The sequence below is a fragment of the Haliaeetus albicilla genome, chromosome 13, assembly GCF_947461875.1.
Source record: "Haliaeetus albicilla chromosome 13, bHalAlb1.1, whole genome shotgun sequence".
Taxonomy (NCBI): domain Eukaryota; kingdom Metazoa; phylum Chordata; class Aves; order Accipitriformes; family Accipitridae; genus Haliaeetus; species Haliaeetus albicilla.
Window position 1 is genome coordinate 5152584 of NC_091495.1, and position 26429 is coordinate 5179012.

A 26429-nucleotide genomic window follows, 5' to 3' on the forward strand; every position below is an offset into this window, starting at 1 on the left:
CCTTCTGCACAGTTATCTTGAATAATATTTCTGGAGTTAAGCGGCTTTGGTGCAGCTTCATCCTCTCCCATGGGTCTGCCCAGGGGTAAGTTATGGGAACTGGCAATTCTAGTCATGGGGAATGGAGTCCAGACCCCATCTACTCAATTGCCTTTGCAGGAGGGACAGAAGCTGCAGTTGTTTTGGTTTTGCCATGGCAGGGAGGAGAAGGCAGATAAATAACAGCTTTTGTAAACAGGATACCTAATAAAAGGCTAGAGTACTTTATTTCAGCCCTGCAGATACAGGGCCAAATGTATCCCTCACATTAACTCTGTTGGTTTCACTGGAGTTTGAACAGGTCCTGATTTGGCTCTTTAGCTGTAACAAGAATGATGGGATACTAAGGAAGGGTATGTGTCTGCCCCTGCTCCCTGCACCCCCCTTCCTAGGCATGGCATGGGGAGCCTGAAGTAATTTCAGCAGGTAGGGAGACCCTACACAGAGCAGCAGGGTAGGGAGCTCTGCTGAACTTCATAAACGACAGTGAGCTTGAGATGATGGATTGTGTGGGAGCTGGAGAGAACCAAGCATCCTGAGAGCACATTAGCATCTGGGCCAAAAGGCTGGTTGGGGACTGTAGGAAGGGCAGGAGCAGAAAAAATTACGGGCTTGAAAAAAGCAAGTTTTGACAGTGTGCAAAATGACTTTGTGGGGACTTGGCTGGAGTTCAGCAATGGCTGGTAGGTGCTTTAGGGACAGCGAGAGGATAGTGATCTAAACCCATTCCCATACCATCAGAAAGGCTAATAGAGGCAATGGCACCCCAGAACATCCTTATGCCAAGCAGACAGATGTCAGGTGGGAATGCAGCCACTGCCAGAGAGGTGAGCGCAGGGAGAGACCTGGCAACAGTGTGGGACATGGTCTCTCCCTCACCACTTCTCTTCCCATTGCCCATCCTAGGCCAAGCTGCTCCATCAGTTTTACTTTTCTTCTCCTGCCAAGTCCTAGCTAAGAGCATGGCTAAACTTTTTGTGACATCAAAGGGGGAAGGCTGGATGCTCAAGCTGAGCACTGTGTTCTACTATTTCCAGGCTTCCCCACTGCCCTTCCCTTGCAGTGGTGGAGATGGGAAGAAGTCACTGAGAGTGGATTTGATTCCCCCTATCCCTAAATCAGCAAGACCATCTGATGGGGCTCCTGGCAGCGCTGCAGTGCCTCTCCCAAGCTCTCAGCACCTGGTTTTCCAAGAGGGTCTGGAGATGAGGTAAGCCAAGGTGACTGCCTTTCTAATATGCCATTCACCTCACACTTCTTGTCTCTTGAGGTTGTTTTTCACAGTCAGATTTCCAATATGTTTATGCAAACTTCTGTGCATTCACAATTTTTCTTATCTATGATGATAGATACACACAATGTCAAAACCAACATCATACACTCTAAGGGCAGTGGTGGGGTGTGTGTGGAGGAAGCAGGACTTAAGAGGACCTTAAAAGCAGGTCCTCTGCTGGACTCTGATACTGATTCATTCTGTAATCTTTGTGGTGCCATTTGGGAACTGTATTCCATGGATCTGAATACAGCATCTGGTTTTGTGTGTGATCTTTGACTGCCAATTTCTGTACCTGCAAGAATATGTTAGGGCAAATATTGGCTATTGTATAGTTGTCTGCAAATTCAGATGCTGCTTCTGTAAATGTCAGTCGTAACTTCTCTGTGTCGTGTCTGGGCCTTCACTGTGAAATGAGAGCCCAGATAAATCTCAGTTTATGGGTGTATAATCCTATAGATGTTTAATATTTACATATGGTTTTAAGATCAAAGGGGGCAAGCTGCTAGAGAACAGTTACAGGGCTGTAACCGATGGAAAGATATTTGCTTGGATATGCACGGGGAAATCTAGCTGTCAACCTTATCCTAGTTATAACAATAAATAAGGAGTCATAGAAATATAGTTCCAATTTAAAAGCTTCAGCATGGCTTTTAAAGCACAATCTGAATATACTTACTTACCAGGTGAGTTGGAAAAAACCTTTTTCTTCTTGAAAGAGCAGGGAGGTGTAATATTATTCTCAGGAGATAGCAGTGGTATTACCATGTGTAACCAAGATCCTGTCATCAGTTGAAGTCATGACCAGGCAAAGTCAGGCTTCTGCAGCAGTATAAAGGTAGCTGCTCACAGTACAGACTTATGACTGGCTTAACATCTCTTGCTGATTCAGAAAGGGTGTATGTAACAGTGAGCCACTTATCTCCAAAAGGAGAGACAGCAAAATTGGATATTTAAGGCCCAAATTGAAGAATGACTCCTGTGTTTCAGCTGGAGCTTGATGAGCTCTGTGTGACTCCAGCAACTGAAAGTTTAATGGCAATTAATCAACTTTGCATATTGTTGGTTTTATGGGTTGCATTTGCTCCTTCATCGGAACGATCATGCTAAGAAAGTTTGCTTCCTTTAATGCTATCCCCCCTTTCTCTTTCTATCTCTTCATATATTCTTTTATCCTCAATTCTCTTAAGGCCAAGATCAGGCAGCAACAGTGAAGAGAAGACCCTTGAATCTCTAGGTAGGTACAAGGCATGGCTGTCCTAAAATGACAATAGGAATCCTGACCCATGGGTGGCATTGTGAAAGTTTGGTTGAAAACCATCCTGTAACTTTTTTTAATTCCTTGATATGCTCAGACGGCTCCCCCAGAACCCAGTCACTGGGAAATGTGCTCTGGTGATCCAGCGAAAATGACTCCAGCATGGAGTTATGAATGATAGGAGCTGGAGGGGTACCTTGGGGCCCTGGAAATGCCCAGTAGGAAAATAAAACGTTCCTCTACCTCATGCTCATACCTTTTATCCCCCTGCACACTCTCTAATGTCATGAAGATTAGAGAAAAATGAGGCATTTCACATGAAATGAGAAATGTTCCCACTCCTTCCTCCTACACTTGAAGGAGAAAACCTTCCATTGGTGCAGTTTCTGAACCAAACCCTTTGAGATCTAAAGTAGATTCATCAACTTTGCTTATTTTTGCACTGGGAGAAATAGTGAAACCTTGTGTGATAGGAAGTCCTTGTGAATTTTCCATTTACAGAGAAAGAGACTTAAAAAAGGATCCAGCCTATGCAGGATCTGAGCTTTCCATCCTCTTAAAGCACAAGCCTAAATTAAATGCGGAGTAATGAACTGAAGTTTCCTCTGTGCAACTCATTTACTTCAAACCACATATGCTAGCTTTATGATTACAAATCTTTACCCCTAGTCTATCTGCATATGTCAGTATTGCAAACTGAGGCTGGGGTAGGAGATGCCTACTGGCTTCTCCCCCCTCCCCACCTTGCATTATTACTAGTAATAAGACTTCTGTGAGACAAAATGTGGTGTCTGGTGCATCTGTGTCAGCCAATACTTCTAAGTTGAAAACCTCAATAACACTGTTGCTGTCCCTTTGCCATCTGTGGGTTTGTAGTGATAGGAGAGATGAGAATTTAACAAATAATTTTGCTGGTGCAGAAAAAGGCATAAGATCCACTGGTCCCTTAGCTCAGTGTTAGTTCTGCCAAATAACAGGCATGCCCTGTAGGAATGATTCCTTTATTACTGGTATGCAGCTAGTATGCTGAATGCAACTAGGGACAAGTACTGCTGAGTAAGTAAGGTGACGTTTTTGCTGGTTACATTCTGGACCAGAAATGAGCTATATTGTTAAACCACCTCTCTCTTTTATTATTGATCTGACTGTTCTGCAGGGAAAAAAATCCTGTTTTGAGAAAGTTATTCCTTTTTTACTGCTTGGCTATCACATGATTTTATCATCTGTGAAGCCATGTAAGGAATGATTAGTTCTCTGAGTTTTAACAGCTCTGTTGAAGAACATTTCAGAATGAGCTGCACTGTGCTGTTCCCATTAAGAAAATCGGCCTTTAGTCAGGCTGCCCAGAAAGTGGGCTGATCTGCTACAATTTAGAATGAAACTCCTTGGGGAGAATGAATTCTCTAACTTCAAGAACACAATTCTGGTTTTGGTAACACTCTAGCAATCCTAAGCTTTTCTCTAAATGTCCTCTAAAATATTCCAGCAAAAAGGAGGAAATGTTGATTCTTACTCTACAAAGGCATATAACTATTAAAAAGCAGGAGTTCTTTTAGTAACTAGGAAGAAGAGGATGTTTACTAAAATCAGAATGGATAGGAACAGATAAGAACCTTTTTGGCAAGAGAAATCTCCATCTCTCTGCTCTTCTCTGTCAAACACAGCTGTTCACCAGAAGCCAAGGGCTGAGGCCTTTATCATGCAGTAGGTTTGAGTCTGATGGCCAACAGAGTAATGTCATTTCTGCTGCCAGTGCAGTATGGTAGTACTCCATCTGTTTGGAGAGGTCATATGTACCTCACTCTTCTCATACACAAACTATATCCATGTCTTATTAGAGCTCCAGACTCTGGAACCCGTCTTGCCTGTTCTCCAGCATCAAACTGTTGGTGGCATGAAGTCTCCCAGACATTTATGTGAACCCGTGCCCCAGTTAACTGGCCTCCCACTCAGCCAGGCCGAGAAGATGGATCATCTCATGAGTGCTCCCCTTCTGAGTGACGATGACTTGAAGGACAGCAATGGAAGGGTAAGGGCTAAGGACAGACGTGAGCAGGCTTCCTTTTCAGTGAGTGTTCAGTGCTTAGCACAAAATGTCACTGAAAATCATAACCTTCCTCCCTCGGGGAGTGGATTCTCTTGGGAATACATTTGAAAGCTGCAGAGTAACTGCTTGAGTATTTTCACTGGTGCAGAAGTCGCTGGTTGGGAGATGGTGCTAAAGTTATGCAAGAAGCATTCTGTATGTACAAAAGCCAATTTAGAGCAGATCTGAATGGCAGAGCAAGTTACACATCAGCGAACATGTGCAAAGTGCATGCTTGGAAGCACAGAAGCAAAGATTATAACGTTGAGTGTAAGCAAGGCTGCCAAATAAAATGGGAGAGCTTAATTTTCCTTGGTTACCTTTCTTGCTGTATCTCACAGCCCTCTCATTCTCAATTTTTCTATTCATTAAGACCAATGTTTCTCCAACTTGTTTTCACATGACTCCTTTTTTGGACTCATGCTCTCAGAGAGCAGCTGAGTCCTTCAGAAGCAAGGAAGTGAGAAGCAGCTGCAATTACTGGCTGTGAGTGTTAAGAAACAGCAAATTACCTCTCATTGCTGGTTATTGCAGATGGTTTTTATTCCCCCACCCTGGCCTGAGGGAACTGAACTGCCTGTTTACTGGTCATGTGAGCTCTTCATACATCTTGGAGCATTCCTGACTCTCTTTGTTCAAGCAGGGCTTCCTGACATAGATTGAGAAACAGTATCTTGGACCAGTGGAAAGTTACAGTAGTAAAGTGTTATACATCACTGGGTGTAATTGTATGCCACAGTGAGGAAAGGAGGAGTTCTTCTGAAACTGTTGCGATGTATATGGAGCTGCATTAAAGACTATGAGGCTCTACCACTGTGTTCCTGATGAGGTGTTGTATATGCTTTGTGTATCTCTCTTTATGCTCCATGATGTATTACCTTTGCAACTAGATCCATGTTACCTTGTCCAAGTCAGCTCAGAAGAAAATACACCAGAAGCGAATGAGACAGCTGGAGCTATTGCGTAGAGAGAAGGAGAAAGAGAGAGAAGAGAAAAAGTCCTTGCAACTCCCTACACAGAGTGTTGACCCTGGGGATGCAGCCGAAGAAAGTAAGTGGTTGCTATAGTTGTGGGCCTTTTTGTTCACTTGCTTGCTATTTGCATAGTGGTGCAAGTGTCTATGAAATCAGACCGGAAGGCTGTTACACTTGCATCTAAGTGGAAATCAGAAGAGAATTTATTTCCATTTTCCAAAGGAAAATACAGAGGTATGAAGTGTCTTGCCCGTGGCCCACACTGAGTCAGTCACAGAATATCACCTTCCCCCCCTTCTATAAAGTCTTTCAGACTAGACAATTTTGTCTTGCAAACTACATTGGGGCTTCAGACTCTGTAATTGAGAGTAGCCTCCAGGAAAAGTGAATGGATGAGTCCAAAAGAATGCTTTTCAACCAAGGTGCAACTTGGAAGAAACAAAATTAAACCATTTCTAATTAAAACACAAAAGACCTTTCTCACGTGATAGGACAGATTATCCTGCTCACACCACTCCTTGCTGAGGAGCTTGCATTGCAGAGCCATGCTGGAGCCCTTAGCCAGTGCTTATATTTTACCCACATGAGCACGCAGCGTTGCTGACTTAATTGCAGCTGATGGGCTCTGATTGTACTGCTGCATGCGCTACCACAAGTGCAGTGGCAGGGAACTTAAAAGTCAGCACTCAGCCCAAGGGCAATGACAAGGTTATCTGCTCTTTTTCTTGCTATTATTTTGTGAAGTACTGGTGAGGAGTGCTGAGGTGGGACCCCTAGAAATGTAACTTCCCTATTCAGCCTCTGAAACAGGAAACCAAAAGACAAGCAGTACTGAGTTTTCCTCATTCTTAGGGAAAGCATCACTGCATTCAGTTTTAAACTAAAAGATGGTAGATTTAGGTTAGATATAAGGAAGACCTTTTTTACAATGAGGATGGTGAAACACTGCAACAGGTTGCCCAGAGATGTTGTCAATGCCCCATCATTGGAGGTGTTCAAGATCAGGCTGGACGGGGCTCTGAGCAACCTGCTCTAGTTGAAGATGTCCCTGCTCATTGCAGGGGGGTTGGACTAGATGACCTTTAAAGGTCCCTTCCAACCCAAACTGTTTTATGATTCTGTGATCACTGTCCCACATTAGAATGCAACTCTTACTCATCCTTGGAGTTGTCTGGGACAACAAAGGGATGTTACCCAGCTCCAGCAAGTTTTCTAGCCCTTTCCAAGCCCATAGCCACCCTTTCCAGCACTCTTCACTTACAAGGTCCTTTTCAGCCTCTGCAGGTTTTGGCCTACCGCCTGTCAATGGGACAGATTTCACTTCCCCCAGCATGAGCAATGCACGCAGAAAGCGCGTTGGTAGTGCCTTGAGGAAGCGGGTCAACAGGCCCTCACTGCCCAGCATCCCCGTCATCAGAGAGCGTGGCAGATTCCCACGCAAGTCCTCAGGTGAGCCCCCTCCGCTGAAGCCCCCACATCAGCTCTTTCCTTGCACAAGGAGCACAAACTGCCTCATTCCTCAACTTACACGTAGGATCTTGGGTCCAAAGCCTGTCCTGAGGACTGAGAGCAAACTTGCTTTGGATCCACTCCAGCTTGGTGATACTGGAGCACTTAGTGCTTACAGATCCATTGGAAAGCTTAGCTGAATAAAGTAGTGGTAAAGCCTTAAGCTCTAGCTTTTGCCCATACCGATAGTCCAAAATATAACACTGGTGCTGGGAGGCAGCTGTAAGTGCAGGGCTGAGCTCCGGTGAAGTCTGGCAGGGTGTGCTAACTGTACACATATGCGTACCACCATGATCAATTAGCCACTCACCATCTTGGCCCTCTGCCTGTGCTGCTGTCTGGCTCTCCAGCCAGCTTTTCTGCTATCACAGCAAGGGTTGTCTCTGCATGGAAATTAGTGACTTGGTACAATCATGCTATTGCACCTAAAAGTGCTTAATGGTTTCTAGCCTCTCTCATTCCACCGCCTGCAATGCAAGCTGGGAACAAGCAGTGCCTCTTCTGTCACCCCACCCAAACACAGTGGCTGTGTGTAGCAGATGACATACAGGAGAGGCTGCCTGGTGCTCCCAGGCTGCTTGCTACCTGCAATAAATCTACAGCAGATAGCAAGTCCATAGTGATTCTCATCTCTCCTTTGTGGGTAGCCTACCTGGTGTTATGATCCGGAGTAGTGTGAGTTAAGAAAAAGGGAGCTAGGAATGATACTTTGAATGCTCTTTTCTAGTGATGATACTCTGATTTTCAAAATTGACCAGAACTAGCCTGACATGGCTCTCCATTCATATTGAATATAGATGTGTATATCTACATACTCATGCAGTGACATCACTGATGTCAGTGAGAGTGATATTGGTGACATCCAAATTAGTCCCCATCTGAATATTTTTTTGATTTTACAGTTCCTCCATCCTCCATATTTTGTAGAACACATGAGGTAGCATAAAACCCCTACAGAGTCCATAGCAGTTCATCTAGATTCTGTGCAATATTTATACTCAATACTTTTAGACAGCTCAGATGTTTCCATCTACACTTTAGAAAATGAGCTTTTGAGTGCAAGACATGAAATTTTTGACCTATAGTGCTTTTGATGACAAATAGGTTTCATAACAAATGCATTTGTCATCTGATTTTTTTTATACCTTGTATATTTATCATCAAGAGAGTGCGTTTGCCAACAATTTGCATCTATATTTACATATTTTTATTCTTGGTTCACATTTGGAAGGCTTTTTTGTCACAACTATCTACACTAGAAATTGCTTTTTTCCACAAGAGAAAGCTTAGGCATTACACAGTTTGCAAACAAGTGCATTTGATGACAAATAAATTTCACCTCAGCATCTTCAAAATACAGCCAGTGGGTACCTCTGAAATAGTAAATATTCATAACGCTTGGAAAATAGCAAAATCCATAAACTACTACTTTCCCAATAGTATGCTAAAATGTGTGTGCACTCAGCTGCCTGCTGTCTAGAATATTTGAAGTAAATGGAAACAGAGGCACTGTCAGATTTAGAGGGTCAGGTATCACTGTTCCCTGGTGGTTGCTCCTTGGGGATTCACCCGAGCCCAGCGGGACTCAGTTGTTCAGGCTTGCTGCTCACTGGGGGCAGCTGGAGATGTTTCCTCAAAGTTACAGGGTGCCTCTCTCCCCAGTGCTCCAGGTAACAGGGAGGTGATACAGGGAGTTATGTGCATATTTCAGGAGCTCATTCCTGGGGTAGCAAGTCTCGCTGGGCGGCACTGGCTCCCAGTGTGTGAGCTCTGTGGCACTATGAAACTGCAAGCTGGCTGTGGTACCTATAGGGACTTGGGAGCTGGCTCTGTGTGTGCAATTTTCAGGTTTACACAAGGAGCTGGTGCCCAGCTGGGGGTGACTCCGGAGGTGGCTGGGTCCTGGGGAAAGCAATGAGCCAGATAGCAGGGAAGTCTGAACCAATGCCAGTTTGCAACCGTATGTAACCTTGGCTGGGAGATTAAGTTGCAATCTGCTTGGTGGTGGGGTGCCTTGCCCTGCAATATGTGAAGCTGGTGCCTGACCCTCTCCTTACAGCGATCTCGCTGCCAGCCATTGCTCTGGACGTCCTGGAGGAGGAAGAGGAGCCAGAGGGTGGGATCGCCGAGGAAGCCAGACCCTTCCCTCACCCACAGCAGGGGCTGCTCGATGCGCTCACATGGCTCAGCAGTGATGACTGGTAAGAAAGCCCCCTGTTCGGTCTTTCTCCTTCTCAATATAAAGCTCAGTTAGAAGCAATTATTTCTAGTGCCTCTGGGCCCAGACAGCCCAGATGTCTAAAGGGAACTAGTGAAACCACTCCAAAGCAGTCACAATATAAAGATGTGAGAGCAGCCTTTTATTTGCCTTGGTCTGTAGCAGTGCTACAGCCGCAGCAGGTCCATGCTGTTTCCTAGCTTTGTCTTCTGGTCCATGTAGCTGCAAACAAAATCTTCAGGGAAGAGAGAAAGTTGTGGAACAAGATGATTTGCTGGCTGAAGCCAGAAGCATGATGGAAGCTGTCTTGAGTTTAGAGACTGGGGGCCTCGGGTTACTGGCCCAGGTGGGACTGACTAAGGATTTATCTCTGCTCCCACTGCTGGCAGCAGGAGACAGGGTGTCCCTGTGACCTACTGCACCTAAGTCCCAGGAGTGCCTATGGGGAGTTCCTATTTCTGAGAAACAGACTGAGACATGGTGCAGAGTTCCTCAGCCTGTCATTTCTCCTGAAGGGCTCATGGCAAAAGATAAGGAAAAAAAAAAAAACCTTTAGGAATCTTGCACTTTTAGAATTAAACTTTTTCCTCCTTGCTGCTTAATATGGGCCTAAGATGTTTTGTTGATAATCACAGTGTGTCCTGAAATTAGACGCAGACAGGAGGACACTACAAATTTCAGGTGATATTGGTTGTCTTTTTGATTTCTGGGTCAGCATACACTCACTAGGGCTCTGTTCATACTGGGATAACCATGAAAAATCTCCCATGATGCATCTCCTTGTGCGATTGCTTTGTTTTGCACCTCTCCCCTTTCTCTTCCCTGTTCCTGTCTGGTGCCCTGTGAGGTGCAGAAAGCTGCTGCAGGTGTGTGGGGTCCAGGTTACATTCAGGGACCCCAGTGGGGATGGGTCCCTAGTCATACCCTGCAGCCCTGGTGAACCCATGATGCGTCATGTGCCTTCATGTAGCTCAGGTCCTTCACAAAGAAAGTGCTGAAAGAGACGTGTTTTTACTACTTTTAAATAACATGTTGCTGTTGTGGGTGTTATTTTAAGTAGTGTTTTTCTGGAAAATCCAGCATTTTGGCTGTTCTTGCCCAGGTGTGGGATCTTTTAGGACATACTGCTTTTTTTGGTGGCAGGGGTGGAGTGGGGTGGTGGTGGACACGGCGACTAGATTGCAGAGTGCAAACTCAGCTATGGAGTGGCAGTGCACACTCTCACTCCTGAACTGCCCTCTGGGGATGGCAAAGAGGGAAAATGCCCAGTAACAGCCAGGCAGGACTGTATCTCAGAGACAGGGTACAGGGAGGGTGCAAGAAACAGAAACATGGCACAATGTCCCAGCTTCTAGGAAGCAGTGACATAGGGACTTTGTGTGCCAGGGATTTCAGAAAGGCTGTCTTGTTTAATGGCCACAAATTAACCCATCCCCTCTGAAACCATCTATTTGCCTTTTGGATTTATGTATGCTTTTGGCTGCCACAGCATCCTGTGGCAACGAGTTCCGTGATTTAAGTAAGTCCTGTATGAGAAGCACCTGCCTTTGTTTGTTTGAGCCGACTCCCTGGTAATTTCAGAGGGTGCTGCCTAGTTCTTGGGTGGTGAGAAAAATCAATCTTTTTGGTAATTGCCTTTCAGGGAACAGAAGATGAAGGGACTCTTCAGTGTCAGACGCCTGGCTATCTGCCACTCAGAAGTCCTTCTCTGTAGACTTCATGATGTTTCCTTGGCAGTTACCAAGGAGGTAAGAACATTATGTTTAATTGTGTCCAATGTACCTTGTACATGGGGCGTAAAGTAGATATGTGCTTATTCATTTACATGTGTGCTCAGTGTCTGCCTTCATTACTATTTTTAGACCTCATTTTTCTAATAGCTACGTCACCTATCTATATGATCTGTCTGTACATATAGCTATATTTACTGGTATGTAGGACATCTCTCCTCTTTGAGCTAGGTGTCATTATAATGCAATATACAAATGCAGAAACTGAGACGCTAATCAGGTGATTTGCCACAGCCCAAATCTCTGCCCAAGCTGTAATTAAACACTGCAGCTTTTGCCTCCCAGCTTCCTCCCACTTCCTCCTCCTCCTCAGCATCCTGGGGGATTGACTGCAGGTTTTTATTTTCCAGTGTTTCCTGATGATGGCTTCTCCTTCTTCCTTTCTGTGTGCTTTTTGGTAATTTGCCCATTGATCTGTTGCCTCCGTGCACCGATGGAATTTTGCACTGCAACCACTGGGTGCTTGGAGTGGCCTGGCTGTGGGGTTTGCAGGGCAGTCACACACAGCTTCACTATCTCATCTCTCAGTTAACAGAGAGGTCTCAACCTCAGCTCCTTAACATCTGTGGCTATATTTCTGACTTGGCACTTGTCTCTGGCCTGAACCAGCTGCCTTGTACTCTTATTACATGATTGCCAAATATATTGAATTTTCCTTTGCTGGCAGAAGACAGTAAGACTTAGTTAATTTCCATGAAAATCAGTCCTCCTATCTAATATTTAATGACGTTGGAGGCTTGAATGCCCCTTGGGTTGTTGGACTCTTCAAACCTTTCTGTTTAGATATGCAGGACTCGGATTCTCCCACTCTGATATCGGGGTTAGGAGAAGAAGCCCTTTCAGCTTAGCTCATCTGATTCTTATATCACTTTTGTATTTCTGAGGAAATTTCCTCCTCTCTGTTCTACACATTCATGTGCAGAGACATCTTTCAGCTTTCATTTCATTCCAGTCCCAGATTTTGCTTTCACAAGCACTTCTAGCATTTACATGGTTCGTGTTTATTAACAGGCACAACTAAGTCCAGCAGAAAGAATCCCTGGTCTGTCCTTCAAAGTATCTTTCAAATGAAGCACATGACTCTGAGATGTTTCTTCCTTACCCTTGTGGGGAGAACCTTTTGGAAGCAGGGATCACTCCAGAGCAGCACTGAATGCTGTAAAACCCCACCGATTGCAGCTGTAATTACATGTGATTTCCAGGATCCTTAAGTGCCTTAAGTCCAACTGCTAGGGTTCTCCTGAGTAGATGGAGCTGCAGAAGGACTCAAGTTCCTGCTGTGAATTAGTCTGTAGACTTGAGCCCATATTTTAAGTTTCCTGGCTGAGTGCTCAAACTGCCAGTGCTGCAATTTTTGATAGGAGGAAACGACTACTTTTCCTCTATCTTGTCTTTATGAATTGCACCTTTATAGTTTAAAAACAGACCTTGCTTTAATTTTTTTGTTTGTTTGTTTGTTTGTTTTCAGTAAAAGGGCCTAAAATCAAAGCAGTGTACATTATGGCTAAGTAGCACAATTTTTTCTAGGTGAAACAATATTTTTAAGCCTGCAGCCTCATTAAAATTGTATTGTATAAGTGGGCCTGAGGCCAGAGAAGAAGTTGGTATCAGAGTAAGTGTGTTTTTTTTTCTTGTAGTCTTCTGCTCTTACCATGTTCTTATGTTCCACCTGGACACAGCAAGAAGTCTTGTTGTTTCCTAGGACTTTTGTCTAGGGGAACTGATTTTCTTTACAAGGTGATTCTTACGTTTCCCCTCATGACTTCCCCAGGTGAACAACCTCCGCTCAAAGGTGTCTCGCTTTGCAATCAGCACTCTTGGAGAGCTCTTCAGGACCATGACGAAAGACATGGACCACGAGGTGGATGAGGTTGCTCGGGTCTTGCTCCAGAGGATGGGGGATTCCAACGAGTTCATTCAGAAAGCAGCCAATCGATCCCTGGGGATCATGGTGGGGACCGTGACTCCTGCACGAGCAATGACTGCTTTCATGGCTATTGGAGTCCAGTACGTTCTTCTCTTAGTGATATCCTTCACCTTAAATTGTGTGGTAGGGGGAAGGGATGGGAGGCAGAAGGGGAATGATGGGAGGGAAGGGTCCTTTCTCCTGCATCTTCTGTGAACTCGGTGATTAGATTCTCTGATCAACCTCACTCCCTTTCTCTTGTTATCTGGTTCTGCTCTACTGCAGCCTATTTGTTCTCACAGTCTGTCAACATTGCCTAGATGTGGTAAATGATGGGGAAGTGAAAGTCCCTGTAAAGGGTGGTGATACAGCCTTCTGGCTTTGTGGGAAGAGGGACAATGGCAATTCCAGCAGTGAGTGCCCTTTGATATTTCATGCTAACCACAGAGGCCCTGGGAAAAAACATGCATCATCATTGTGCCATTAACTTGAGAAATAAAGAGGCTAATTGCTGGGACATGGAGCACGTGGGGGAGAACCCGCTGTGTGTGGCACAGCCTGCTCAGCAGGTACAGCTCCTGCTGAGAGGAGTCTGTCTGACTGTCATGTCCTTAGAGTTCCACTTTCTATTCAAATTGAAGCTCCATGTTAGCATTGAGATGGTGAGTCACTTTACAGGCGCCTTCACAGGCTGGCTCCCATGGGATAGCTGAAGCAAATGCTGCCTTAAAATATCAGTGCTGTGCCTGATAGTTTCAAATAAGCACCTTCTAGAAAGGACAACCTGGCTAAAATGACTGCTACCCTTTCCTCAGCTTTTGAAAAGGGTAAAACATTCAAATGCACCTCTTGCCAAGCCCCAAAGAACAAACTGGCTGCATTGCTGGATATTCTGCGGCTTCATGCCCCACAGGGCTTTTCCCCCCATTTGTTGTTTTTTCAAGGGTCTGCTGATTTGGAGATAAACGGGTGGAATAAGCCTAAATCCTGCTGCAGCTTTGCCTGTGTGGTGAAAGCCCTCTGCCAAGTCAGCATGAATTGTCTTTTGTTTCACTCTTTCTCAGAGTTAATTTTGGGAAAGAAATAGAGTATCAGATAGTCCAGGGAGATTAAATTCCTCCCTCTTCCTTGCAGGTAGTCTCTTTGTACTATGCCAACTTTGTGTTTATCTGAGGACAGAATCTTCTACAGGTGGCTACAATTGCAGCAAGAACACATGCCTCCTTCCCCCAGCAATTATGGGGAGCATGCTGTGACCAAGGACTGTGCTTCTGGCCCTCCTTTTCCCTCTGCCCCAGTGTTTGTTCTCTTGTTTCCAGGCACCGCAACGTCCTGGTGCGAAGGTGTGCGGCCAAACACCTAGTGACTGCGATGGAGCGAATCGGAGCTGAGAAGCTCCTGTCGGGCGCACGTGCCAGTACTGACGTCCTGGTGAGCACGCTGGTGAAGCTTGCTCAGGACTGTCATCCGGACACAAGGTGATGATCTTCATTTCACCTCCTAAAATATGAAAACTGTTTGATGTCTGGCTATTAATGATAAAACCACAAAAGAATGGAAGGTAAAGTAAATATTAAGAAATTTCCTTCTGTCCTGGTTTCAGCTGGGATGTAGTTAACTGTCTTCCTAGTAGCTGGTACGGTGCTATGTTTTGAGTGCAGTATGTGAAGAATGTTGATAACACTGATGTTTTCAGTTGTTGCTCAGTAGTGTTTAGACTAAAGTCAAGGATTTTTCAGCTTCTCATGCCCAGCCAGGGCACCTGACCCAAACTGGCCAACAGTGTATTCCATACCATATGACGTCCCATCTAGTTTAGGAACTGGGAAGGGGGGGGCAGGGATTTGCCACTCGGGGACTGGCTGGGTGTCGGTCGGTGGGTGGTGAGCAATTGCCCTGCGCATCATTTGTACATTTCAATCCTTTTATTACTACTGTTGTCATTTTATTAGTGTTATCATTATCATTATTAGTTTCTTCTTTTCTGTTCTATTAAATCGTTCTTATCTCAACCCAGGAGTTTTACTTCTTTTCCTGATTTTCTCCCCCATCCCACTGGATGGGGGGGGAGTGAGTGAGCAGCTGCGTGGTGCTTAGTTGCTGGCTGGGGTTAAACCACGACAACTTCACAGTGTGGATAATGTTGTCTCAGGAAATGACAGTACTGGGTAACATGAGGTTGTCCAGCAAGAATGACCATTGCCAAATTCCTGTGACTTGAATGATTCTTTACTCAGATCAACTGAACTCAGATTAGTCAGTCAAACAATTTTGTTTGGTCTTATGTGCTTAATGCAAAGCTGAAGTGTTCGCCACTGTTCATCACTGAAAGATCCCAAGCATATATTTCTGATAAGGTTAAGACTGTCCTAGAAAAATTCCAGCTGTCTTTAACCAATGTATTCAGTCTTTCTAAATGTCTTCTTCAGATATAGCTGTCTACGATACTCACAAATTTTTCTTCCCAGTCATTGTATAATGTTGTTGTCTGTGGCTGAACGACCTCCAAATTTCCTCTTGAAGATAGCTGTAGCTTCATAGTAGCAAAACCAAACCAACCAACCAAACAAAAAAACCCCTTACTTTGATTATTAATTTAGATTCCCATTAACAGATGCCAAGAACACATGAGCAGCTAGCTGCCCATATGCATACATGTAGTATAGAAAACAAATAGTAAGCATGAGGTGATTTGTCCTAGCTTCTCTGCCAGTTAAAGAAAGGTAAATTATTGTCAACAGCAGAAAGGCACTGCAAATAAGCCATGACAGCAAAGCAGGAGATATGCTTTGCTTGTCCCATGGGATCCCTCGATCCCACAGAAGCATACCCACAATTTCAGAGTGAAATTGTATTTTCCTGTTGCCCTGTGTTCTCTTCTTGCCTCTTGTGTTCAGCTGGCAGCATTGTGCAGTGACAACAAGTGGAGGCAAATATCTCTGTTCGCTGAATGGGTAATACCTTCTCATGAATGTATTGCACGTTATAAGTTTAAAATATCAGCTTATTCTATTAACACTTCCTTTGTTTATTCACAAGGGAGAAAAGGCAGTAGCAGTCTGTATTCATTTCTCTCCTTCCTGTGTTAGGTGTTATGGACGGAGGATGCTGAATATATTGATGAGTCATCGAAAATTTGATAGGTATTTGAAACAGTCTGTCCCCTCACGTGACTTGGAAGATGTTATGGCAACAGTTAAGCAGCAAGTAAGTGCTTGGCAGGAGAAATGTCTCCTTTATGCAAGTACTGAGATTGCTAGTATGAGATTAAACATACCTAATCTTTCTGTATCTCATTCTTCTTCCACTGAATCATTTCGCTCCTGGGAATGAACTGTTGATCCTCAGCCTGTTTATCTGCAGGCAGTGAACGAACTAGTTTGGTTAGAAATAAAGTGGCTGTATTTTGAATATCAGCCACAAACAGGAAAGGGAAGTAGGAGAAAATGGTTTTACCTTCAAGCATAAGAAACCTCAACACTACCCCCCCCAATAAAGCAATGAAGTGAGAATAGTGCTTCTGAAGATAATAGAGTCTTTGCAACAGATGAAGGAAGTAGTAGTGCCAAGAAAATTTCCCAATATACAAAAGATGCACAAGGCAACCATAATTAGTACATATATTGTCTGTATTCTGGGAATACTGCCCTGCTGTCATGCACTGTGGAGCTGGAAGAAGCTTCGTGAATTCAGCATCCAGTGGAAACTCATCCCTGGTTTGTTTGGTTTTTTTGTCATGTGTCATGTTGTCCGTCCCCCCGTCCCGTCCCCCCCCTTAATTTACATTCTAGAAAGGAATGTGCCTTTGTGCAGGAATAGGGAGAGTTGAGTATGAACCAAATCAACTCCCAACACAATGGGACCTCCAGAGAGTCCAAAAGTTTCCTGCTATTCCCTTTAAGAAAGCTTGTTCCCTACCAGTTTGCATTATTCCCATTTGTGCTCAAGAATAATGAATTCAGGATTTTTTACTGCTGCCCATTACAGTAGCACCTATAACTTGCCTTGGGTTATTGAAGACAAATAGTAGACATCACTGAATCTCTGGCCTGTCTCCCTCTCTAAGTTATTAAATGTTTTCCTAAGCCTTTCTTGGTAGCAGTGATCCTGGTTATAACTTGTGTTTTAAACAAGTAATTTCCTATTTCATCTTCTATAGATTCATGGTTTTTTTATATATATATCTAGGGGATAGAAGATCATAAATGTGAACGTCCACCTGTCAAGAACACCAGGAAGTCTAGGAACCGCGGCTTGAAGATGTCCCAGGACAACTTGCCTTCTGATGGAGGGTACTGAGCACTTCTGTTATACCTGACAAAGCACATGACAAGCTTTACATGTCTCTTCCTCAGTAAAATCTTTCTGGTGGAGATGAGCTGTGCCAGAGATTTTTTCCTTGCCCCATAAATCTTCTATGATAAAAAATGTCTACTTCTGCATTAGGCTGAACACAAGTTCTCTGGAGGGTTTTCTAGAAAGATTGAGAGAGAGGAAGAGACAGCGAGCAGTTGCAGCTCAGAAGATCCAGTGCAGTGGCAAGGACAGTGTTGTGGAGGCTGTGAGAGGGTCGTGTCTCTGCTGTTTGACTTTGGACCAGTAATTTCGATCAGGGTATTCTTATCTGAGTGGCGTCTTTTTTAGATGGGTGGTTTGACGAGAAGTCCCAGTCTAGAACCATGATGCCATTCCCCAAAATAGCACTTTCGATACATGTGGTTTGGCCTCACTGAGTCATGGCTTTCTGTCCCTCAAACAGTACCAGCAAGACAATTCCTGAGCAGTTCTGGTCAACAGATGTCTCAACGTGGACTTTTTCTGTAGCTATTCATGTCATCCAGCAAGACAATTCCTGAGCAGTTCTGGTCAACAGATGTCTCAACGTGGACTTTTTCTGTAGCTATTCATGTCATTCAGACCCATTACTGGTTGGCTGATGGACAGCATGTTCTTTTCCCCTGTGCTGCAATCAGCATTCAAGATAGGAATTTGGTCCTTGCTGTCTCCCCATGCCAGTGGGAGAGCTACTTGTACCTGTTCTCTGATAACAGAGTGGATTTATTTAGCCCTGTTGCGCTCAGTAGTGGCAGGAAGGTGACCACACTTCTTATTAGCATAGTTAGGATCTTCCCATGCTCATGGCAGAGAGAGGTTGATCCAAGAGAATTTTTCCCATCAGGTTTGTTAAGCTGTGGATCTAGTCCCTAGGGAAGCAATAATGTGAGCGTAGTGGTGGGATGTCTGGCTTCTGTTTTCATCTCTATTAATGACCCTCTGGATTCTTTCAGATATGCCACTTAATTTCTCTGGGTAGGATTCATCTGTTCAGATGCATCTGAGCTATTTATCCAGATCCCCATACCTGTTGTAGATACACTTCTCCAGAGTAATTTCCTTATAATACAGACACCTCCCATTCAAATGCCCCAAAACATTTAAACTTTGAAGTAGTGCCTATTTTTCCCCACAAAGGGATGCTAGATGAGTACCTGGGAAGATATCTGAAGATAAGTGAGATGAATCCCATGCTTGGTGCCTTGGTTTTCCTGAGTAAGCACTAGCAATAATGTTACTTGTAAATCGTCTCTGGTAATGATTGTCATGAGATCCAAGTTGTTTTTCAGATAGGATCTAGCTGAAATCATGTCATTAGGAAGTCTCCTCGAGATGTTTTCCTCACAATTAACTGAAGACATTATCACTAAAAGGTCTTGCCTTGTTTTTATTTTCCAGCTTGAAGTCTGGCTCTGATATAGACGTGTTACCCCATCAGACAGTCCGTCGCACATCACTTCGGACCGCGGAAGAAATTGAACAGCTCAAGGAGCTTTTCAGGCTCCTGACAGCCACGGAGTTTCAGACACGAATGGAGGGAGTGGACCTCCTCCTAGATCACTGCAAAAGCAGCCCCCAGTTCGTCTCCACTAACATTGTCCAGGTACACAGGGCATCTCTATTGCTCCTTTCCCATTAGCTCCCTTCCCAAACCTGTACCAGTAAAGTTAACTCAGTGTGTCTTGGCACTACATACTAGTTGTTTGGGACAGGCTGGTCCCTTCTTACCCAGAATAATTTAATTCAATTCCAGGCTTCAGGGCAAGTAGTTTCAGTCCAGATGTATTTCTCTGGCAGGTGCCTATTGGTGCTGTTCATGAGATCATGACAGTTTACTGCTGCTGTAGCTTCTGCTGTCTCCTACTACCAGTTAGGTTGAAATAAAGGAAATCTAGCCACTGAAGCTTGGCAATTATTCTTTAGAAGAAAAATGTGTTGGAATGGGGAAGAGAAGTATCAGGCTGGGTTGATTAAAAAAAAAAAAAAAAAAAAAAAATTTTTAAAGGATGCTCCTGTAAACTTTATTTTGCCTTGCACGGACACAACTCTGCCTATTCACTTTCATCCTCATCCCCTTCCTGCTTAGGAAAGACTGTTCTCACACTTCCCAGGGGTCCTTTTTTCTCTTTGGAAAGAGGAGGAAAATGTCTAGAGACAGATCTTCTCTTCCTTCTCTTCCCAGCAGCTGCTTTTTTCCTCTTTTCCCGAAAATGGCACCTGATAATGTGGCTGTTAAGGGACTGAACCTGCTCTAATGAGAACTGCACAGCACATTAAACTTCAGAAGTCTACCTGTTAGCTAGACAAATGGTCTGGATCCTGAAGAGTTTATCAGAGCCCTGCACTCCTTCAGACACAGGTTCTGAGACAGATAAAACAAAACTTGGATCTCATCCAGTCACAGTTTTGGCAAAATGAAAACTACTCTCAGTACTTGAGACAACTTTATGGAAAAATGGCCATCATAAATACTTGTTTTCATACCTCTATACCAAAGATACTATTTTGCATTATTAATGTGGGATTAATTTAACCATTTGTGGGTAAAGAGAACAGCATATGAACTATCCTGTCCCCACCCAAAGCTCTTAATAAAATATGAAAATCTTTTCAACCAGCGTGAGGTTGTGCAACCACTACAGTGAGTAGCCCACAGGAAAACAGTGAAATTGTGCTAGCAAGTGCTGACCTGACAGAAAGAATTACATTCATCTTTTACATTGCTGGGTACTTTTTTCTACATCTCGTCTTGAAACAAAGACATTTTAATCCAGCTTTCATGTCGTTTGTTTTCTTAACAGATTTTTGATATTTTTGTCCTGAGACTTCAGGATTGCAACAAGAAAGTGAACCAGCAGGCGCTGGAGGTGCTGGCTTTGATGACACCCATACTCAAATATGCCTTACACCCAGTGCTGGTCTCTCTGGTAGCAGCAGTCACTGACAACCTGAACTCAAAACGCTCAGGGATTTATGCTGCAGCTGTGAAAGTGCTGGAAGCATCCATTGCTCACCTAGGTAAGGCTGACCTCTAACACTGACTTTCCTCAACTGCGGCTTCTATGTCTCAGAGTCAAGCGAACACCAAGTCTATTGATAGCTGGTGTCGTCTGTGGAAATATCCAGCTGCTGCAAGATGTTTATGAAGTCCTGCCTGCATTCTTTCTATCCCAATCTGTTGTATCATGTTGTGATCTGCAGCTGAATGGATGCTGCTTATCACCTGGATCTTATGTCTGATTATTAATTCAGTAGAGAAGACTTTATAGGGATTATTTTAAGTTCCTGCCAGAAGAGCATGAGGGAAGTGACTAGCATCCAGCATGACTGTTTTTCCCTCTTCCTCCTGGGAAACTGCATGCATTTTGTTTTTATTGAATTGGATTTCTAAGATGTGCATTCTGTTAAGTTTATATCCACTAAAACAAGATGAAAGGAATGTGCCTTTTCCTTGAAACACATGGTGGGAAGGATGGTGGAGGCTCTTTGCTCTCGCTGGGCTTTGTTCCATGCTCTGGCAGTGGCAGCTCTCCCGAGCAGATGTGTCTGTCCCTTGCTGACTACAATATGAAAACCTTTGAACTCAGTTACTCATTTTGTAGTTTTAGGTAGTAGTTTAGCCATGTAAAGCCCAATGAAAATGTCCTTATGAATCTAAAGATTGAGACCTTAAATTTAATAAGATACTGTGTTACGAAAGATCATAGTGGAGATCAGATGAAGGATGAAATGCTTGTTCTATAGTCAGCCTGGAGGTCTCACGTGTGTGGGGTTAGAATTGCCTGGGCTCCCTTCTTCCAGAAGGGAAAGGAGCCCATTATTGTCCCCTTTTCTAGGTGCTTGAGCATGGGGCTGCAAGTATGTCTGTTGATGTAAAATAAGTACCTGCAGTAGGGAGAGGGTGACGTCCTGATCTGCCCTGTGTCCTGAACCATATGGCCTGCTGCAGGTTGTGCAGCATGTGTTCTGCTGCCTACCAGGGTCATACTGAAGCTCTCAGGGATCCTCAGGCTCATTTCGGCTGGAGGCACCTGCCCCGCAGAGTGCATCTTCAGCCCATCCATTATTGCTGTCCAAAAACTGTGTTTGCATGCTGTGGACTGGCAAATATAGTGGCATGTTCCTTCATGGGTAGTACTACAGAAGTCTGCATCAGTGTCTCTACAGTTCATCAAAACATCTTTTAACAGCTACTTTTTGGTCAGTGTATTCGGAATAATTTCCTCGTGATCTGCTGTAGAAACTGATTGTATGTGTGTGGGTAGTATGTATTTCTTAAAAGCATATGGAGATACTGTCCTGAAGTTAGTTCCCTGTTTCCCCTCACCTGCCACAGGTTTAAATTTGCCTTAATTTGGAGGCAGTAACCTAAAAATAAGGGGGTCAGAAAAGCAGAAGTAAAAGGATGGGAGTAAAGTAGAATGGGATTATACTAAGATTTTTTTTTTTTTTTTGTCTCACCTTAGTTTTACGGTTGATATTAATGATTCACAGCAATGACTACAAGGACAGACAACTGGGTGGCTCTTTAAGTGAAGAAGGGGCTGGTAGGGTTCGTTGCAGCCAGGGGACACAGTTGAAAACCAGACCCAAGTCTATGGAAAGCGTTGTTCTCTGTGATTTGTAGGTTATTCTTATGCACTTTGTTTTAGGCAGCTGGATCCCCTGGAGGATCCAGCTGCAAGGATCTAGTGGAGAGGTGTTGATGTTGCCTGGTTTTCTTTTTGCACACATTTCCATCAGGCAGAGAGACTCAGGCTGCTCTGTGTAGCTTGCTGGAGGTGTTTACATCTACCCACTGAAACCTCAGTGAAGTGTTTAAAGTTTGGCGAGATGAATCCAGGCCTGAATTTCCCTCTTGATCTTCTGCTGTAGATTCATCAGTGCACTTGTGTTACTGCTGTCATCGCTGCAGCTGTGACCAGAAGTTTCTGGTCCCTGGGGCTCTTCTTCTGCTGTTTACTCCAGCTCTGATTTCTGTTGAAATGTGAGATGAGAGCTGGTGTGTGTGCACTTATAGATGCAAGGAGTTTGGTTTTGGAAAGATGAATGCTATCAGTAAAAGTTTTCACCAGGACTTTCTTACACTGATTAAAATGTACAGAAAAGCGGGTTCCACATAAAGTGTTTGGATTCTGTGTTTGATTCCAGGTTTGCAGATCGTTCATGTCATTTATGCTATATATCAAAGAACCTGAATTCCTGCCAACTGTAACTGGTGAGCTGGGTAACCAGAAGCTGTGGTGGTGCAGTCTTTATGCACCAGTTCCCAGACAGGCTTGAATATGTACCAGCATTTCCCCAAAGCCCCAGGAGCCTCTGGCTCTGTGCTCCTTGTCTGCTTTGGTACAGAAGGAGCTGAACAATAAATCCTGGAGTACAACTTTGCTAGAATTCAGGGACAAAGGGATTTTTGGAGGTTGTTTGGGCCCAATTTTACTTCCCAAATGAATTGCTTTGCTATTGGCATGAAGGGACACTGGCCCATCAGAGCTGCTGCGGTTCTGCTTCCTGGAAGGCTCTATATAATAGGCATTAGCCAGTCCTGTCTATTTTTCATCTTTCTTCTTTGTATTCGTTTTTAAAAAGGGAATTTATGATTTGCCAACTTCATTTCTTTAGAACAAACAGGTATAAATCCAGCTGTAAATGATGGCTTGTTCCACATGTTGTTCTGCATAGGGCAAGATTGCTATAGCAAATAACTACATAGCCAAGGTCTGCTGTAAATTCCCTTGCCACACAGATTTATGTCAGCTGTGAAAATGCAGCACTGGGTGAATATGCCTGAAAAATTTAGTGTTGAAGAGGCAGGTCTTAGAGGGAAATTAACAACTTTCTCCACATCAGCTGCTTTGCAAACTCAGTGAATTTGCTGACCTGTTGTCTTTCTGTGTCCCAAGTATAGGGTTATTCCTGATCATGAAGTGGGGAGAAGGGTGTGAGACCTGTAGTGCTCTTGGCCCTTATCCATTTTTTGTGGTGCCTGGGAGAAGGTTGGGGAAAAGTTGCAGAATCCTGCTAATAGAGGATGTGGCAAACAGATCCCTTCAGGAGTTTGTATGTAGCTTTCTGTCATTCCCCTCTCACCAATTCTGAGAGATCACTGTAAATTTTCCATGCTCACAGATGTCAGAACAGGAGTGAGGTACATCTGTCTCATCACACTGGCTTTACCCAGAGACAGGTTCAAGCAAACAGGGTGGTATATATTTTTTTGGTTCTGCTCATTTTTATGGACATTTGCAAAAATTCAAACAGGCAACTGAATCACAAATATTTCAAAATTCAACACCTAGGGCTTTAGTAGGGGAAGGAAGGCTCTACTGGAAAAATGCATGAGCGAAACCTTCCCATATGCTTTAAAATTGTTTGCCTTTTCAATTTAAAATCAAGTGGCAAATGACACACACCCCCCCCCAAGAACTCTAAAGGATTGTGCAACGCTCCTAGCTTAGAGTAAGTGAGCACAATGTCTTGCCCCATTGCTCCACTGAGTTTCATAGCTAAGAGCCCAGCTATTGCTCCGAGACTCTGTGTTGACATGCCTCAGATTCTGAGTTTTAGGTGAGACTTCCTCATTTGTCACCTTTAATGATCCAGGCAAAAATGTAAGCTGGTGAGGAAATTGCTTGATCACTCGATGTAAAAACAAAAAAACTCCAAGCCCAAAACAAATCCCCCCCATCCTCAAGACAAAAATTCTACCTACCAACAAACTAATTTGCTTCCAAATAATGCCTGAATCATTTATTTAGCTTAACCCTGACATTGGCTTGGACGTCCTCAGCTGAAGGCCCCACACATTCATTAGCTGTGACCTGGGACCCTAATCCCACTCAAGGGAGCCACCTTGTAGATGGCGGCAAATCAGCAAATCAAGCCCGACTGCAATGGGACCAAGACATAGATCTTGCTCTCCTCTGACATCTGTCCTACCCTGTCCTCTGTCTTGAAAGAAATGCCATTCAGATGGCCACTGCCTGACACTAGGGTGTGGAGTGAGGCCCGCAGCCCGAGTAGCTCCTAGAGGAACCAGCCCTCTGCAAGAGGGGAAGGGAAATTTCCCCTGTAGGTGTTTACATAGCAAAGAGGGGACCACAGTGAAAATGAGAGCGCAGAGAAGCAGATTCTTCTTTTGCTCGTATTGCAAATGCTGGGGTGTGTGTCCTGTGGCCAACAGGTTCAGCTAATATGTAGTGCAGAGAATTAAAGCTGAATTAATAAGAATTGAACTGCCTGCCACCTTGTTTTCTCTAACAGCCATTAAAAGCTCCTCTGTCTTTAGGTCTCTCAAGGCGGCTAAAGTAATGGTTGGGTAAATTTGTTATTGACTCCAGCTTTACTGTTTCAAAATGCACAGGGCATTTGAAACCCTTAAATTGAAAGGTGAATAGTGCCTATACACTTAGATTCCTAAAAACCAAGCAAACAAACAGTTCCCCCTCACCCACCCAAACCCCAAGTGTTCCCCTGAAAATCTGTGTAGATACTGATATTAATGATTAATTAACATTTTGTGCTTCTTCAAGATCTCCAGATCTCAGGGTGTTTTTTTCAAAGCAGCAGCTGTAAGTTAACTCTCTGGGGAGGAACAGCAAGTGTGAAACAGGGTCTGCCAATACTGCAAGAGTGTGAGGCAAAAAGTGAAGTGTCTGTTTAAAAAGGTGAATGAGAAGAGTGTAATTACCAAAGCAGAAGCTTAATTAGGATAGCAGGATCAGTTCTTTACTGCACGCTTGCAAGAAGATCATTAGGGACTTCCTTTCTATATCTCATGTGAAAAGGAGCACTTAATAGCACAGTGCTACTTAAAACCACTTCAGGATTTAGCTCTGTCGTGGTTCACAAAGAAGTACGTTGCCTGCTTTATCAGTGCCACTCCTGGTGACATCATGAGGTATCATAGCACATCCCACATGCATTCTGCCTCCGAGAAAAGCTTTGCTTGACTTATCGAAGTGGTAAAACTGGAGGCTTGCAGAACAATCCAGGCAACAGTTTATAAATTAAAACAAGACCCTAAATCAACAACAGACAGCATAGGAAAAACTAAAATACGTATGACTGTCAAGTATTGGGAAATCAGTTCGTTTTCCAGTCTGTCTGCCAAGATCTGATTTCAGAGATGTTACAAGAGCCCCCAAGAGCGGATGGTGTTGGCAATGAGCAGTAATTCTCTCTTGTAAGAATAACTTGGAATCTTGTCTGTAGATTCCAACAGGTAACTTAAAGATTTAACACCAGTTTATCCTTAAAATGTGAATGGATGTGTGGACTTTTGAGCCTTCTCACCCTTTTCCTTAGAGGAGGGAGGACGTCACTTCAGCATGCACAACCTTTTCACTGCTTACATGTGATTTAAATTTTGAGGGCCCTGATGTGACATGTTTAACACAGTTCCTTGTACAGCGGTCAACTTTGTATTTACAAATGTGAAATTAGAGCTTTTCTTTTTGAATTTTAAATCCTCCCAAGTAGGCCTGAAGGAAAGAAGAAGAAAAGCACTGAGAAAATGGCAGAAATTTATTTTAAAAAATTCAGTTACCTCTGACCCGACCCCCCCCCCCCTTTTTTTTTTATAACCTCAGAAGAGTGAGTAGAAAAAAATGCTTCTCTTTCAGATAACGCATTGCTGCTGCAAGCCTTGGCCCAGCGAGTGCGTTTCCTCAGTGGCCAAGCTCTGCTGGATGTCACAGAACATCTCTCAGGTATCGCTTGCTTCAGCTAATTTCCACTGCTAAGTCAAGAAGCCTTCAGCGGCAATATTTAGAAGAAATGCCCCTGAATAGACAGTGCAGTAGCTCATCAAACACTAGAAGTTCCTGAGCTTGTGCCTCCTGCAAAATACACATAGTAGGTGTATTTGGCAGGGGTTTGCCTGGCTGCTGCAGAGGCATGCAGTGTGTGAGATGAGGATGATGCTTGGGCTCCAGCGCTGAGATCTCACTGGGGCATATTGGGACCCACCTCCAGGAAAGAGAGGGGCTAAAAATACCCTGGCTGGCTCCTCTCTTTGAAGGACAGTACAGTAAAGGTCA

At 44.0% G+C, this 26429-nt stretch overlaps 1 protein-coding gene across 8 annotated transcripts in view; it reads left to right on the forward strand.

Annotated features, from left to right (window-relative positions):
• Window positions 1-26429, forward strand: part of TOGARAM2 (TOG array regulator of axonemal microtubules 2) — a 53136-nt gene that overhangs the window by 22102 nt on the left and 4605 nt on the right. For 6 of the 8 annotated variants that reach the window (XM_069799950.1, XM_069799955.1, XM_069799952.1 and 3 more), the window contains 14 exons: window positions 1077-1249; window positions 2503-2549; window positions 4409-4599; window positions 5547-5706; window positions 6906-7079; window positions 9199-9340; window positions 11000-11105; window positions 12919-13154; window positions 14373-14531; window positions 16143-16260; window positions 17242-17345; window positions 18787-18991; window positions 20190-20406; window positions 26013-26099. In XM_069799950.1, coding sequence (XP_069656051.1) covers window positions 1077-1249; window positions 2503-2549; window positions 4409-4599; window positions 5547-5706; window positions 6906-7079; window positions 9199-9340; window positions 11000-11105; window positions 12919-13154; window positions 14373-14531; window positions 16143-16260; window positions 17242-17345; window positions 18787-18991; window positions 20190-20406; window positions 26013-26099 — 2119 coding nt within the window. The remainder of the gene's footprint in view (window positions 1-1076; window positions 1250-2502; window positions 2550-4408; window positions 4600-5546; window positions 5707-6905; window positions 7080-9198; window positions 9341-10999; window positions 11106-12918; window positions 13155-14372; window positions 14532-16142; window positions 16261-17241; window positions 17346-18786; window positions 18992-20189; window positions 20407-26012; window positions 26100-26429) is intronic. The other 2 variants (XM_069799954.1, XM_069799958.1) reach the window with 2 other exon arrangements.